Genomic DNA, 17,629 nt, shown 5'->3' with positions numbered 1-17,629 from the left:
GGGAATGTTTGTGAGCAAAGCACTGGTTTATGCGTAATTAATAAGCAGCAGTTATCAAGTTCCAGATTAGGATGACGTTATCTAGGTATGCAGATGATCCAGAATTCCAAAAAAATTTGGCCAAGGAGCTGGAAAACCTTGTGCACTGTTCTCTAGGGTTGCGCAGGGGATGTTTGATTGTTCCTAGGAGAGTATTGATTGCTTTCTCAGGAGGTGAGCTAGAAGAACTAAGCTTTAAAGGGGGAATGCTGTGTTGCAATGACACTTTTATTGTGGCTCTCTCTTACCCTAATACTTATTGAGACAGAAAGGCAGCCTAGAGTTTGGCCTCGGGTTGTACCCTTACAATGCCACTGACTCAGATGAGCAGCGTGCCCTTGCTGAGGTCAGGGGTTTGCTGTTTGTTGAGCCTGCTTACTGTTTGGTTTGTGGTTTGGCATCTCCTTTGATTGTTCCCTGATTTTCCTCTCCTCTCTTATCTAGTCCTTCACTCTGTGACATCATTACAGGATTCCCTACAGCAGGGATGTGCAAGCTCAGGTAATCAGCTGGTTTCAATGATTTGCTCTGAAATAATTCTCTGTGCTTTTGTTACATTTCTTTTGCTTTGATGCCGAGAGGTTTCTGGTGTTTTGTTGTATCATACAGGAGACCCTTCATTTTTTTATTAATGCAGTTAATTCCTCTTTCTCTCCTTGTTGCTATGGCAGATGTAGGGAGTACACATATTTAGCTGCATATATTAGGTAAAGAGACTGTCTGATCTTAGAGATCATTGGCTCTGTAGGGTTTTTTTTACCATAGTTCAGCTTATCAACTTGACATGTGACAATGGCTGTAAAACAAGCCTTTGGTTTGTAATGTGATCTACATACTCCAGCTGCCTTACTCACTGGCATTTCCCCCCCCCCACTTTCATTTGCACAAAATCTGCTTTGTTAATTTGAAGGTGAGGAAAAGAGTGTCTTACATCTTTCTTTTTCAAGCTTAATATTCCAGGCCAACCTTTTTTTATTCTGTTTCCCCTTTCCTTTTGCACAAAAGCAGAAGTAGGAAAGATGAGTGTCAAAGAGAACTGAATTGCTGAAGGTTTTATAAAATGGCCACACTATAGGAAGGAGGCTGGAACAGAACAGCTGGGTTCCTGCTGTTAGATACCAAACTCTACCCACACAGACTTTTTACCAATGATTTGCTTAACTGACATAAACCACTCGAGCTGTTCTTTACTCCAGAAAAGTACTTGTGCCCTGCTCTTTACTTACAGCTGGTGCCCTGCATTGGAAAATTATTGCATTTCAGGATGTGGAGAAGGGTGGATTGTGTTCTTCTTCCACCTTTCTGCTATTCTGAAACAAACTCTTCTTTCTGGAGCTTTCTGGGTTTGTTCTGAATATCCCAACCAAAATCCTTTTTCTCAGTCTAGTGGGAAACTGTTTTGCATTCTAAAAGATTTTACTAGAAGAAAATCTGTTAGGATATTCAGTCCACGTATTTCTTAAGAACAGTTGAAAATAAATAGATAAAAGAAGAAGAAGAAGAAAAAGGTGCCCCTGGTGAAAACAAGCCACACAAACAAAACAAACATGGGAAAAATATTTGCAATCATAAGGCTATTGTTACTTATAGCCAAGCATTTAGTGAACATGGAATTTCCTGTGATGTTTTATACACTGCTGTTCATTAAAAGCGTGCCACTGACTACTTGTTTTGTAGCACCAGTACTGTGCAAGAGTAACCATTACATTTATAAACACCTAAGACAGTATGGAAAATAGGAGTAATTAATTGTAGCCTTTTTAAGAGGAATTTGAAATTGGATTAGCTGGGAAAAGGCTGCATTGTTATTGTTAATCATCATATTTATGACTAGCTGTAATTATAAAAGATTGAAAGACAAGCCCATAGTGTTAAAATCCAACCACCTTATGGATTCCCTTGAGGATCACTGGCAACTGAAAGTGATTTCCTTCAGGAAGTTCAGTTTTGCTGCTGTGATATTTTGCTCCCCTCCCACACTCCCAATCTCCTTTGTCAGTTCCTGCCCTTGAGCTAATATTTTGTGAGGCAGCACGTTCCTATCAGCTAATAAAATCATATTATTGATGATTGCCTTCCTTCATTACTTAAATCAGACTTCCAAAGGAGAAAATGGGCTCATGCCCTTTTCTTCCTCCTTTCTGATGATTAAAAATCAAATTGTTGTATAAGACTTTCTTTTCTCCATGCTGTTCTCTGTATAAAGGAATAAGGAAGGTTGTGGCACCACCCAGAACAAAAGAGCAAAACAAAGTTATTTGAATGAGGAAGGCAGTTTGGTAATTTTCTTAACAGCTGTTCTGTAATTAAAAGCACAGCAAACAGTTTGGAAAAGGTAGTAGTAATTATGCATTTCTGAAAGATTCTCTACTTCAGGGTAGGAAAAAAAAAGCTCCAATTTTTTTTTTAGTCTTTGGAGACATTTCCCAGGAAAACCAAGGCAGAAAAAGGTTGCATGCTTGCAATTTTAAAACAGAAATTAATCAGGACAATTTTGAAATGAGAAAAGGTCTGGAGCCTTTTCCACGTAATATAATTGGCTTGGAACTTGTTGAATGCATGAAGGGAAAAAAGTGAAATTAAACTGATACATTCAGTGGCTCCTGAGTGCTTTGCCAAGAAGATCTTCAGTGTACAGAGTGTCAGCATGCATAGTAACATCTCAAACTTTTATTAGCTGTGAGTATTTTCATTACCATTTGGCACTCCTCTATCAAACTAGCAAGATTTTCGGGATTTCTGACCCAGTTGGTTACACTTCCAGATCATGAGGTTTTGATTAACACCTCATTCATGAAACTCTGTGCTTTTGTCTGTTAATTTTCCATTGTCACACGTGGACAGATGGACCCATCAGTCTTTTGTACATGGGACTGAGCATATAATCATTCTATATATAAATATATATAAATATATATTTCAAGATAGCAAAGAGAAGCCAGGCTGGGTTTTCTTCTTTAAAAGCTATATTTATTAATTGTGGGGAAAAAAAAATAGGCTATACCAAAGCTACAACCAGATATCTATCTGTATTTTCTGCCTGTGATCTATCAAGGCTTTGGTGATTTTGTGCAAGTTTCAGTAATGTTTTACACAACTCTGTACCCTAGGTGGTCAAAAATAGTATCACTGTGCCTTTTCTAACATTTTTCTCTGTGTATTTCTTTCCACCTAAATGCTCTAATGCCCTTGGGTAGATCTGCCTTTTTAATGATTTATGTGTCAAAAGCATAGACCAAATCACATGGAAAAAAAAAAAAAAAGTTGAATTAGTGTCACCCAACTGCATCAGCATTTTCTCATTACCAATTTGGCCTTTATTTAGTTGAATTCCTGAGCATCAGAGCTGAGTTGGGCCATGTGCCAGAAGGAAGGCTTCTGTACTTGGATATATTTTGATATACCTGTAGAGTAAATGACTTTTATTGGTCTGTTTTATTTTGGGGTCTTATGTTTTGACCGGGCATCCCTATGCCATTGAGACAAAGTTTCTTTTTTGATGCCATTGATTTCATAGCTACTCCCAGAAAAGCTGAATTTTTATTCACTTTTGCATTTATCCTCCATGAAGGACACACACTCTCTCTATAGTACATTAAAGACTTGCAAATACTCAGTGGGAAAAGGACGTGCCTTTTTGGTTTGTGTTTCTGGAGGGGTCGTCTTATGACCTAATGTGGAAATCTTCATTTGCCGATACAGCTGCGGGTGATCTCAGGGGATTTTGAATTTCCCTTTTGTTTGTCTTCCTTTCTGGGTATCATCCATCATTCCTAACCTCATGCTGCTTAGCAATAGTAAGGCTCATGGGAGTTGAAGAAAGGATTATAGCAGTATAAAATGGGGAGCTAATTAGAGCTTGTTTCAAAATCAGAATCTAGCTTGAGATAATTGCGTATTATCTGGTGATTTAAAAACCCAAGATCTACTGTATTTAGATCAACTAAAATATGCATAAAAGCTTTACTTTCAAAATAAAACATTTGTAACAACAGGGAGATTACTTCTTATCATCCCTTGGGAAAGACAATCTGAAAAAAAGATCAGAATGTAATCTATGGTTTACTGTAGTTATGATGTTAGCAGACATCATGTGGAATGATGGCAAATGCAGAGATCCTTCATATTTTTCTTTCTGTAATACACACTCCTGTAATATTTTTCAGTACAGAAGCTGCTGAGCAGGCAGGTAGTTAACTGTGTACTGGGTAGACCTGCCCATTTACCTAAAAGGAGAAGGATGCTGTCGTGTTGACACAAAGTGGGAAGTGCATTCCAGGCTTTCAGTCCATAGTCAGGATTCCCATCCTGACCCTCTTATGGGAGGAGCTCACAAGCCACTTGGTGGCAATGGATAAGTCCTTACCTACCATTTCTCCATAGTTCATTACTGTTTCCTTCATTATACTGCTTTGTTTTGGATGGGCAGAGCTGTCTGAGATGGCTGCCCCTTAGCACATGGAGAGCTGAATCCTTATTACCTTGAGATGGCACAAGCTGTCTGTCCAGTAATGCTGACAGATCTTCCTTAATTTGAGCTTCATTGTTGAATCAAAAAGAGGAGATTGCTTTGAAGGCATTTACTGGCATTCCAGGTTAATAAAATGGTATGACATGAAATATTTGCAGTTAAGATTCTGTGGCTTTCAATAGCTGAGTAGCTGGACTGCAAGAATTCCTTGCATATAGATGGTTTAGATTGGATGACCAATTTTTGAGTCTTTGCAATTGGTTGAGAAGGTTGTCTCCCTTTCTGCTAGGTGCAAATCCATCTTTCAAGTCTGGAGCTGAGCAACTAAGCCATCCAAACAGTTACCTTCCTGCTACCCCAGCAGCACACTGGTGCATACTGGGGAAGTTTCCACGTTCTTTCTGTGTGGCTTGAGATCCCTGCTCTGAAGCAGTTGGCTGTGGCTGTCTTGATTTCAACCCATAGGATATCAGTTGGCTCCTCATAAGGGCAGCTGTTGTAGTCTGTCTGTAATATGGGTGATCATATTCTGTGCCATTTCCATGACATTTGGACCATGAAAACCTTCCTGGCAGCCTTTTTGGGATCAGTAAAGCTTGGAGAATCACTGTCAAGGCACCTTACTGGGACCTGGGAATGTCCCAGTGTGAAGTCAGTGTTTCAAGTTCATTCCTCACATACCATTGCTTCTCATTGGTAGCCACATCTGGTCATTTCTGCCTCTTGCCTGGGTCTGTCCTCCCCAGGCTGTCTGGCATGGCCATAGTCCTTTGTCTGTCAGTGGTGCTTTGCAAACAGCTGGTATTAGTAGAGAAATTCCTGTCTTAGCTGTATTCATTTCTGGCTATTGAATCACCTGGTGATTAAACTTGCAGAAGATGACTCCATCCTCATTGTGGTCGTAGCTTTACTGTTGTAAAAGTTCTAAAGTAAAATACATAATCAGAGAGTGAACATTATTTTCTAGGCAGATATTGCTTGCGGCTGAATTACAATGACAAAGCACCAACACACTTTTCATATTAGTGTGGCAAAGAGGAGACTCATGCAGGATTCTGAAGACAAATTTAATTCACTCTGAAGTGTGGTTACGGGTTCATAGCATTCGTTTTGGAGAAGTTACTCAGTCAAGTTGCAGCTATGTTTTATTTCTGTGGTTACTTTGGGAATGTGGGTGCTTTATGCTCACTCCCCTTTGGTGTGAGGGAAAAGATCTCCAAGCAAGGAGCTTGCATTCAGCTCTGCTGTAGCATTTTGTCTGGTACCTAGTGCTTCATTCTCTAAGTCTTTATTTTTAAAAAGTAAAATTAATGAAGGAATACATTTTTAATGTGCTGTGAAAAAAGGAAACCTTGCTGACCATTACTGCTGCTTCACTTCCCAGGCAGTAGGAGTAGCAGGTAGCAGAGTTACTAAGAAGTGGATGTAGTTCGTGACTATGTGTTTCCAGTGTCACTTCAGCATCCATCTGAGCATGGAACTTCCTTGCACTCTTATCTCTCCAGGCTTTGTTTAAAAGAAACTACGTCTGTTGAATATTAGAGTTCTCCAAGTTCCACTGTTCAGCATTTCATAACTCATTTCATTCATTACCAGCATTTTCTTTTCCCTCCACATGAGCAGCCTCCTTTGGGGAGGGGGCCCACTTTACCTCCACGTTTCCCAATGCCAGGCATGGGGGCTTCTCCTGCCAGCTGCTAATCACCGAGGAGCTGGGTGGAATGAGGAGCTGATGTATTAGAAAGCCAAACATAAAAATAACTGGAGCAGCACTGAAATGCCAGCATGGCCCTTGCAGTCGTGCTGCGGCACGGGAGGACCAGGCAGCTCCAGGGGGGTCAGGAGCCAGGGTGATGGCTGGGATCTGTCCCCCATGGGCTGGCAGCTGCAGAAGAGGTCAGAAAGGCTCTTCTCTCAAGGGAGCAGATATTTTTCTGTTGGTAATAGGAGGCTCTGGCAGCTGGCAGAAGCTCACGTTGGTCTTCTGGTTTCTTGGGGGAAAAGGAGGGGGCTGCAGGTCCAGACCCCCCCTCCCCAGCCCCACGGCTGCCACCAGTGGTTTGGAGATGGCCAGCACACCCTCAGCCATCCCTGGGCAACAGCCCAACTGCTGCTCAGCAAATTACAAAATGCTCCTTCATGGGATGAAAATTACTTTGTTTTCCATTCAAAGAACAGATAATGGGCTATTTTCCTTCCAAAATACCAGAGAAAAGGTGTGCTAGCACCAAATGCATGGGTTGTTATTCCCATCTCATAATGGGGATGGGACTAGGAGGCAGCTGTCTTCTGCACCAAGTAGCTGTGAAGCAGGGAAATAAACAGCCTGTTAGACTCTAACAACAAGATCCTCTTCTGATTATAGTTACGAATTACCTGATAGCAAATCATTCCTAAGAAGAAAAAATGGAGCATTACCAGAAAATTAATAATTTTTTAGTTACCTTCTAGCCTTTCCTTTGTATAAGGGTACAGCAGGAAAGAAGAAAAACCAGTGAATTTGTCTCACCTAATTTGATGGGTATTGGAGGTTTTAAATTTGCTCACAGACATCTAGAGAAACAGAAATGAAAGAATCCAGTGATTATGTTAAATCTGATAAGAAACACAACTTGCATTGAAAGCAAAAGAGATTTCAAATCAAATTGAGCTAAAAGTGAAAATTGCAAAATATCCAATTAATAAGCCTCCTCCTGCAAGGAAAAAGTATTCCTGACAACAAGAAACGTGAGATAGGCCTGATCAGTAAACATCCCACACTTTCTACTTCTCAAAGATACTGCTAATAGCAACTTAAAATGATGCTTGTTGCTTTGGCTTTATCTGTGATGCCCTTTAGTGGGGTTAAGAGAGGGATTGGCTTGTTCCCCAGAATAACTCAAGCACTGTTTGATACCATTTACTGCCTTGCCAGAACATCACCACGGTGCTGTCAGTGCTCAGAGTTTCTCTGATGAGGCTGTCCCAGGAAAGTAAACTGCTTTGGAGAGTAACTTTCTGGCAAGGTGTTCTCACCAGCTCTTCTCCCAGCCAGCCCTTGTTCTGCAGAGCCCTTGAGATGGTCCCCTCTGGTGTCTTCTCCTGAGACATCCCCCCTCTTCTTGGTGCTTGGGAGGTTGGGATGGGTGCAGTGGGAGCTGCCCCCTCCTGCTGCCCTCTGCTTGGTTTTGCAGACCAGGAGAAGGTGTGAGATGAGCTGCAGAGTAACCAGGGTTGGGTTTTATGTTCATGTCTCTCTTGCCCCTCTGGAACTTGGGTCCTAAAAATAGTGCAAGTTTGAACTGGCAGATGTTTCGTTTGTCCTTTACTAGAGGACCAAAATTAGCCTCTCATTTGGCACCTAAATAAAGCAGCTTAGCTGCCTTTATGCGAACTTTGCAATTACTGCCTATTGAAGTTGCAACATTTTGTTGTGTTTGATGGGGAAGGGGATTATGTAAGCAATGCCAGCACCTAAAAAACCACCAGACCTTGAGAGAGAGGACAAACAAGAATGAGCCCAACTGATTTGGTTTGGGGTTTTGGTTTGGGTTTTTTGTACTTTTTCTGATCTGAGGCAGGAGGACATTTTCCTACTGAAAGTTTCATTGAAGAAAAAAAAAGAAAAAAGAAAAAAAGTAATTTGGAAATGCTCAGAGAGCTTTCTATTGTAAAGGGAAAAAAAATTCTAATAAAAGGGCAGCTATGGTTTCTCTAATTTTCAGAGAAAAATCTGCACAGAATGCCTGAAGCTGGGTTAGCAGTGGGACTCCCCAGGGGCAACAGAAAGATGTTATAATCAATTACCACATCATAACACTGATGTATGATAATTACTGAGTGTTCCTCCTGAGATAGTGCAGCATTTGGCTGGGATGCGGCTCTTTCATGGTCCACTGCCTGATTAATATGCAAATAATAGGCTGATTGCATGATGAATGCAGAAAATGAGTTCCCTGATAACGTGAGCACCGAAGCGGGAAGATGATAAATTACTTTTACTGACTGTCCTACATTAAGTACCCTTTCTCAACAATTTTATCACAAATTAAGTAAAGCAGTATGGAGAGATTATGAGGATGTGTAAAATAATGTACCTTAATAGCTTTTATAATATTGTTGCGTGCAATGTAAATGTCATTTTGTTTCAGTACTTCAGCCAGTGCTCCTCCCAAAGAGGAGTGGGTTGAGTAGAGCAATGTTCAGGGTCACTCTGCCTCAACTGCTTTCTTTTAAGAGGAGGAACAACCCACTGTGCTGCTGATGTTAGATAGGATTTCTCTGCTGTCGGGAAGAAAAGGCAGTGATTAGCCTCAGGTCCATCCCATATGTGACTCGCCCACAGCAACTGAATGCCCACATTGTTTAGTGGGGAAGATATATTGAAATGCACAGTCCACATATGCACTCTGCTTCCTGCTCTTCTCCAGGGCAGAGAAGAGGTTAAAAATCTCAAAGGAGGCTATAGAAATGCCTTCATACTCAGGCTTGTGACAGAGCAGGACAGCAAACAGTCATGGTAACACCTTACAGTTAGTCTTTAAGGTCAGCAAGTCAACAAAGACACCATAAACTGCAGCAGAACCTCTAAAACTCTGTTTCCCAAAAGGTATTGTGCACACATTTCTTTTGATTATACTTAAAATATAACTAGGTGGGGTTGTGGCATCTTGACTGATTGCTTTCATGAGATATTTGTTTTAATATTCAGAAAATCTTTCATAAAGCTTCTGCACACAAGCTGTTTTAATAATAAGGTTATTGAAAATATTTTCCAGCAGACATTTCTAAATATTGACTTCTGACTAGGTTACAGGAATGCAGAAAAATCTAAATATTAAATACAGATTAGCAGAGTAGAGCAGTGTCTTTTAAGTAGCCATTAATCACCCCATTTAAAATCTGATTTCTTTTTAGAAAGGGTTTTATAATGGTTTAAAGATGATACCTAAAAGCAAAAAATTCTCATTCAGCATGCTTCTGTGCAGAGACCCTACTTTTGGCTCAAGAAGTTACTTATAAGCAGGTCAAAATCTGAAGAGGTTTTTCCTATATGCTTGCTGTGTTGAGTACCTCAACCTAAACCATGTTGCAGGTGTCTGGTGGCAGGTGCCTATTTTTCAAATCTAGTTTTCAGGTTTGGCTCCCCCAAGCCCTTGGGACAGCTCAGTTGGGGTCCAGTGTTGGGCAAAAATGGAGGTAAAGGGTGGAGCCAGGAGAGGAATAACTTAAACTGATATGATGCCAGTGCTTAGTTATGAGACTTCACAATTTTAACATAAGTTTGGGCACAGTAGTGGGATTTCCAGGACTGTCTGAGGTATTTGTGGCTGTACATTCATTGGTTGCCCAGCTGTAAATCTCTCTTCATGAGTCCACTGCCAGCTCCCATCTTACTTGCTCTTTCCTGAGCTTCATCTGATTTCTCCAGCTCCTGCTTTTGAGAATGGCTGAAAACGTATTTTATTAATAGGAGTGCAAAGCTAACATAGTTATTGAGAATGCAACATAAAATTGCAACAATACCTTGTAATCCTTTAAGAGTACCCCAAAGCAGTTTTTTTCAAGTACTTTTAAAATTTACCATGGTCATTCAGATAGTTTTATGTGCTCCCATCACTTAACATATATGTGTATGCAGAATGCATAATTTTAGTATTGCCCCAGTGATTTTGGTGTTAACCAAAACTGGTTTCCTTCCCTTCCACTGCAGACACTCACATCCATCTGCACACTCTGCTTTCCTAAAGGGGTTTTTTTTGATCCCTCCCCCATCCACTTAAAATTTTCCTCTGGGCCAAGACCCAAAATAACATTTCCCCCAAAGTTACAGCATTTGTCAAACAGGCAAACAAACAGAATCTCCACAGTCAGAGTGGAAATGTGTAATCATAACTATAGCAAGTGCTTGCATCTCTTGACTGCACTTACCTGCATCCTTTACATCATTATATATGCACAGTGCAAGGAGGTTTGTATACTCCCTACATAATACCTTGGGAGTTTATAGGGAGGATCATTATGTTCATAAGCCACATTAATTTGCAAATTAAGAATAGACAAGGTTCACTCACTTAAAAGTATATCCACCAAAACCACTACCTGAGAGGAAGCGTTCAGCTTGCACATCTATTTTCTTTTAATTAGTCAAAAGAGGGATGTATCACTGTGCTGTTGCACAAATGCTGATCAAATTCAGCACATAGTTCAAACTTCCACTGCTTCATTGTTTGTGAGAAGAGTTGTTATGGTGCCTTAGAAGATCCTGCACAGACAGCTGTTGCTGAAGGTAAAACTTGATAGAAGGCTGGAGAAAAAACCCTGCCTCCTGAAATTTTCAGGCTCTGGGAATCAGAATAACACAGTTGTCCTGAGGATGTTGCTGTTGATCAGTTGTGTGGTCAGGTCCTGATTCCCAGGGCAACATGCACTGGGGTTTGGTCCAGAAATTGGATAGAATGGGCAGCCTGATCATCAGAGGAAACTGGAAACCAGTCCAGTCCCAGTATGAGACACTTCAATCTCGGGCAACCTGCCAGGTCTGTTGTTGTCCATGAACTCATCTGCACAAGGAGGTAAACACAGGCCCTGAAGTAGCAAATGCTCTTTTAAGAGGTTGCAGAGAAATCTCCTGTCCACATTTATCTGCTTTCATCTTCCCTACTAAGCTGCCAGAAAGGGAATGAGCAGAGCTGGGGATGTTCTCTGCTCCCCACTCCGCCGTGTGCAGGACGTGGTGATTCTCACCCTTCCTCGGTCAGAAACTTTATATTTGAGAGGTTTGGCAGAAAGCTGAAGCCTGAGCTTTGGCCATTGCAAAAAGTGGTGCATCAAACCAAGAGCCAGTTAAATTCTGTTTGGGTTCTTGTCGGAATGTCACAGAGTACCCTGTCATTTTGTTTTAGCAACTTGTCCTTCCAAATGCGCAGTTCGCCTTATGGCATGCCAGCAGTAAAAATGTCACTTACAATAATTACTTTTTGGTGAAAATGCTTGCTGACTTCCTACCTTCAAGCTGTTTTTTACACAGTGGGGAGATAATAAGAAATGACTTTATCCTGACTGCTCAAATGAACACTAAATGGAATTTAGGTTATTATTACTGCAGATAGAGGACTGTGTATTGAAATTTAAGTAGTGGATCAGATAAACTACAGAGATTTGTCTCTGAAAATTATAGTGGGTCTGCTTTTTCAATCCAGTTTGCTCTGAAACTTAAGGCAGCTGTTGTCTGCCTGCTGTCTTTAGAATATAATTTTTTTCATAATCCTTTTAGAGGCCCCTGAATACCTCTGTGTTTTGCATGGGCTTCCCCAACTTCATCGTGTTCCGTACCTTGTTCCCCATGAGTCCTTTTTGCAGCTTATTAGCTAAGCTTGTATAAACAACAAAGGTTGGGCAGTTTATTCTCCCAGCTGTTCCTGAGCTGCAAAAATACAGAGTGCTCTTTCCAGGCAGGTGAGTGTGTTGGGAGGAGGGGATCAGTGCCTTGAGCTTGAGTTTTACTCATGCAAATTCAGATGTTCTTGCTCAAATCGTTGCCTTGAACTTGTGATTTATTTACAAGCAGATGTGAAGTCACTTTGCTGCCGTGGCTGTAGGAGTTGAGGCAGGGTTTGAGCAAAAGTAGCAAACCTGCAGCTCTCAGAATGCTGTCAAGAAATTCCATGGGAGGAATCTGCCTGTGCTGGCAGAGAGCAGCGTGGTGCCTCTGGGAGTGGGGAAATGGTATCCATGTCTCAACACTGCTCCATCATTTAGATATGGCTGTAGAGGGGGATATATCCAAGATTGGTGTGGTTTTCTGGGGAGGTTGTAGCAGGCATCACCTATAAGTCCTTACATCTGATGAGTCCTGAACTTTGGAAGGAGGTTTGAGGTGAAAAGTCTGGTGGATCTGAGCTATGCTGCTGCTTTGGGGTGGAGGGTCATGTCACATCCCTTTCTATGGTGGGAAGAGTTTGCAAAACTGGCTCTTCCTGACCAGTACCTGCAGTTTTGCAGAATGTAATTAAGTGTCTCTGACTGCTGAGTTCATGCAGCTGAGTGGGTGATTCTGGGGAGTCTCCACTGCTCTGCAGGAGGGGAGATGAGTGCAGCCTGTGGTTCATGACACCCTGTGGGGATTTGGTCAGGTTACAATGGTCAGAACATGATCAGACCTGGTAGAGGAAAATGTCAGGGTGGTGCTGTGTTGAGGGAAGTGTTTTCCAATCATTTGCCACCAGTGGGATAATCATAGTTCAAAGTATTCTATAAGCAGTGTTCAAGCAATTCAGGACTCACAACCAATACTGGGGACTTAACCCCCACCATATGGTCACAGCTCTCCCTCCTAGATGTTTTCATCAGCTGTGAAATAGCCAGTATTGGCATTTCAGTTGTTTTCATGTTTTAGCTATGAGTGGAAGCCAATTGCACTTGCCAAATATTTCTGATTGCTGGCCCATTTATGCAGACATCACTTCCTAGTACTTGATTTACATTTGATTATTATTTTCTATGCTGCATATTTGAATGTGCCTTTAAAGATTGGTTGGAAGTGCCTAAGTTCCCCTATACCCCAAACATGGACATTCTGAATGAATAATATAAAATTACATGGTAGAGAGAGCCTTTGCCCTTTCATGACTCAGTTGCACTTGCAGCTCTGAGAGATTTGGATCACTTACTTTATTTACACACATTTATGGTGTATTTCAGTCTTTAATGATGTTTGTCTGTGAGTTTCCTGATAATAAAAATTGTCACGTTAAGCTGATGGGTGGTTGTTGTCTTCACATGCTCAGAACCTGATGGGCACCATCTTTCCACCCAGATAGTTTGGAAATCTTTCTCCCATCTTCTACAAAGCACAGGCTGTGGCTCACTTCTCTGCTACCTGAGACCTGGAAAATTCCCAGGTTCTGCAGTGACTCCATCACTGGTGGTGTTCTTGATCTTTCCAACTCTTCCAGCATCTTATTTTTGAAGCTTTTGAGCTTTTGTTTCAGGTTTTAAACTGGATACAGGCTGTTGGAAAGCAAAATGCAACACCCCTTTGGTATAGCAAAGTGTCTCTGGAATTTCTTAAAGGAACTGAATCACTAAATGGTGGCTGTGGGGTTTGCAGGTTGTGCATTGATACCCACAGCCTGCTCTGATGCAGGTTTACACTCCTTCTGACAAGATTATTTCTTATTAAAACAAACCCTTAAATTAAGCAGTCGTAAGAAATTAAATCACTCTTAAGTTAGTGCTCTTCTTCAGTGAAGTCTGAGGTTAAAAAAACAGAATGTATTTGAAAGGAATAATTTTTCAATGTATCATTTTCATTGGAAGTGTTCAATTGCTGCTTTTGAAATCTTAATGTGTATTTTTCAGATGTCCTGAATTTGTTCCTTTGTCCTGTGAGGAACTTGGTAGAAATGAATGCAGATAAATTGTTTCATAAAACATGTGAAATGGCTGTGGATTGACAGTTAATTCTTTGATAGTGAATACATTCAATTTTCCCCTTTGTTCTGTCAGCAGTCACTTGTGCTCTAAATGTCTATTTAATTTTTAAAGTAGATTAAAAGGGAATGTTTGTATTATTTGATTATTGAATTGACTTTTCCAAATAATGGATCTTTTCCTCAAATATTTATACGGTCTGGAAAATGTTTTTCCATAAAGGAAAAATGCTAAAATTGAATGGGGAGCATATTTTGAGTTATTTGTAGTATATGCACATAATGCCTCATCTGAAATCACTGTACACTTGCCTTTCATTGAGGGGGGGAAAAAAAGCAGTTTGTCATCTGTACTTCCTTCCAAAATTAGATTCAGATAATCCTACCTTTTTGAGTAAATAAGCAGCAGATTGGTCTTTAAAATGAAATTCAAGTAAGCTCTTGATGTGTGATATAAAAAATAAATAAGCTAATATGTGAGCAACATAGAGTATTTCAGTGATAGATGATAATATAGATTACCTTTGCTGTTTACATAATTAGGCTGGGCAGGGAGAGGGAGAAAGAAGCCTTAGTAAATGCTTTTGTTTGGTCCTGTGGGCTGGGTTTGGTTTTTTAATTTTTTTTTTTTTTTTTTTCATTTTGGATTCCTTTCCACACTCGGTGTGTTGGTGTGGTTTGCAGCACATGGCTGAGGAATTGTCTAGGAAAATCTGCAGCTGCTCCAGTTATTCAGTAAGATTTGTATAAGCTGGCACAAGGGACAAAATTAGAGGGAACTTGAACCAATGCTGTGTGGTTTATTAGCTAGGCAGCCGTAATTTTGACCTTGCTGTGGGTTAAAGGACACAGACCTGAGAAGAAATCTGTTTATCATGTAGGGAATTCATGGCATCCCTGACAGTGTACAGTGAACAAGATGGATGATCTGCCAAATTGGTCCCTCGCATGGGTGAATCAGGGCAAATTTACTGTACAATTCCTTTGCTGCTCCTGATACAAAAATAACATTTGCTGGGTTTTATATTCAGTTGTATGATGACCTGGGGTGAGCAGAGAAAAGAAATAAGATTTGTAGGATCCCTGTTGCCTTCAGGATTTATATGCATCTTGCTTTCCTTTTATGTCTCCCTCTTCTGCATCTTTCATAAAACACTAAGGAAAAAGTCCAGGTTCTTGCTGTGAGAGAGCAACTTTATGTAAGGGTGTCAGGCAACCTCTCTTAAATGCAGCATCCTGAAAGCTTTTAATGACTTGAACACAATTATACTGCCTGTCCTGCTTCATTTAAACCCTGCTTTTACCTACATAGTATTTTCCTTTAGTCTTTAGGATGTTTCCATGCCACATGAGCTGTATATTCTGTAATGATTTGACAGTATTCTGGGTAACAAACAATCATGAAAAAATAGTGAAATTTCCTATTACCCATCACTGTGGTAGTGATGGGAGCTGACCCTGCAGAGTGACCTGCTCTTGTAGTAGTGTTGCAGTGCCCAGGAAAACAGAATTCTGGTGGGGAGAGTGAAGTTTTTGATGTAGTCTGGCCTCATCCATATACAGCTGAGACTGTTATAAGCTCCCTCAAGAGATCTCAAGACGTATCCACTGATGTATGAATCTGAGATCCATGCCATTAACTGTGTCAGGTAATGAGATGTGAGCCAGCAAGGAGGAGGAAACAATCCTACCAAAATGGAAAAGAACTCTGAATGATGAAATTGATTGTGCTCTTTATCATTTGAAGGGAATGGTTCTTCTAAACCACATTGTTGCTTTTAAAAATGTTTAGACTGTACCCTTAGTTGTCTGGGTTTTCTGTATAAGCCCAGTTGGTACATTTCATTAGAGATAAATATGAATTTATTGGGGGGAAACAGCATTTTGTACAGAACCTCTTGTTGGTGGCAAATTAAGAGACTGATAAAGCTTTCTTTTAAATGAAGCATCACCATAACAGATTTGCATGACTCCTGATCCATTCACCATCTTTTATGTTGGATTCTTAAACGTGTTAATTGATATAACATAAGTTCAAATTCTGTTTTAATCTTGTTATTTCTGGGCAAAGAGAAGTGCAAAAATGTGATAAGAGTGCAAGTGATAAGAAACCGTATGAAATCAATAGTACTCTCAAGATATAAAGTAGGATCAGCTGAAGAAGTTCCCTCAGTGACACTACAAAATGTGACTTCCTTACAAGTTGCAGGAGGCTTAAGCCAGTGTCTAAGGGTAGATTTAAGAGCACCCTTATATGAAAATACTGTAGAAAGCAAAACTATGAGATTTCCTGACCAAGCAGATTTCTTGCAACCTTATAGACTGTTGCACTTCATTTTCTCCTGGTTTTGATTTCTGTTTGTACATCTTATATTTGTCTTGTATTTATAAGAAAGCAGAGATGACTCAAGATAAAATGGGAAAATATTTCTGTTTTTAAGAAGAGGCTCTTTAATAACCAAGTCATAACAAGTAGCATTTTACATAGTTAGGCATTTGTTTAAGCAGGTAGAATATAAATGAGAAGGAAAGTTAAATATCCTGCAATCAAAACATTACAATTATGCTCAAGTGGGGGCTTTTTTCTCTTTTTAATTACAGAAAGCACTCCAAAGACTTCTGCCAGTTGCAGTCCTGCTCCTGAATCTCCTATGAGTTCCAGTGAATCAGTGAAAAGCCTGACTGAACTGGTACAGCAGCCCTGTCCTGCTATAGAGACAAGTAAGGATGGCAAATCCCAGGAATCTAGTGAGCCACCTGCTTCTGAATCCCAATCTACAACACCTCTGCCACTGTCGGGCCACTCTGCACTCAGCATCCAAGAACTGGTGGCCATGTCCCCTGAGCTGGATACCTATGGCATTACGAAAAGGGTCAAAGAAGTGCTAACAGACAACAACCTTGGTAAATCACTTCATTCTCATTTCTTGACTGGGAATAAAATGCAAGTTCATGCTTTGATTTTTAGGTTGTATTTCAGTAGATGTTTACGAGAATACTTGGGTTTGACTCTGGCCTGAGCTTTAATCTGTTAGAAAAGATTTTTCTTTGCTTTTAAAGAGGTAGAAAACTCCTTTCAGATTGTCACACTCTACTTAAAATGTTGTCTTGCTCTTCTTAAGCTCTGCTCCTGGCTCACCAGCCAGATACTGCTCCCACCTCCCTTTATAAATAGTCAGGTTGTCAAGACCAAAAAAAAACCAGTGAGATCTCCCCTTGAGAAATTCTGTTTTCCCCATGCCTAGAGATCCAAGGCCCCGAGAGCTTTAGGCATGAGTGGAGAGGGAGGTGCATCACAAAGAAAAGCACAGCATGCCTGTAAGGCTAGGAGGGGAAATTCAGACAGCTAACATTTGGATGAACCTGTAGATAAGTGTATGGGGCCATTTGGTTATTCTGCTGAGAGGTGCAAAGGCTGCTTTAGCCTACAGATGAGTTTTTGGGTGTTGAATTAAGTGTAATATTGATATAGCTCTATATTTGGGGTAGTCAAAGGGAATAATCTGATCTGAGTATGGGAAATTCACCCTCAATACTGCCACTGTGCCTCTAAATCACTGGTTCTTCATGTCTGTAAAACTTCCTTTCCTCACAAGGCATTGGGAAAGCTGTGGGAGTCCTTTGAAGTGGGAAGTATTATGGCTGTTAGTACTAATGGGAAGTATTAGGGCTGCCCCTACCTGTATGTGCTTCTGGGGCTTAGCAT

At 40.6% G+C, this 17,629-nt stretch overlaps 1 protein-coding gene across 9 annotated transcripts in view; it reads left to right on the top strand.

Moving 5' to 3' along the window:
* The window catches only part of CUX1 (cut like homeobox 1), a 264,508-nt gene that overhangs the window by 200,585 nt on the left and 46,294 nt on the right, over nucleotides 1-17,629 (top strand). For 5 of the 9 annotated variants that reach the window (XM_030462581.1, XM_030462579.1, XM_030462580.1 and 2 more), the window contains 2 exons: nucleotides 484-540; nucleotides 16,525-16,827. The exons of 1 other annotated variant lie outside the window; for it this stretch is intronic. In XM_030462581.1, coding sequence (XP_030318441.1) covers nucleotides 484-540; nucleotides 16,525-16,827 — 360 coding nt within the window. The remainder of the gene's footprint in view (nucleotides 1-483; nucleotides 541-16,524; nucleotides 16,828-17,629) is intronic. 3 more of the 9 variants (XM_030462584.1, XM_030462582.1, XM_030462577.1) reach the window with 1 other exon arrangement.

The sequence above is a fragment of the Calypte anna genome, chromosome 19 (genome assembly GCF_003957555.1).
Source record: "Calypte anna isolate BGI_N300 chromosome 19, bCalAnn1_v1.p, whole genome shotgun sequence".
Lineage (NCBI taxonomy): Eukaryota > Metazoa > Chordata > Aves > Apodiformes > Trochilidae > Calypte > Calypte anna.
Note: the sequence above shows the minus strand (reverse complement) of the source record. Positions and strands in the feature narration are given on the sequence as shown.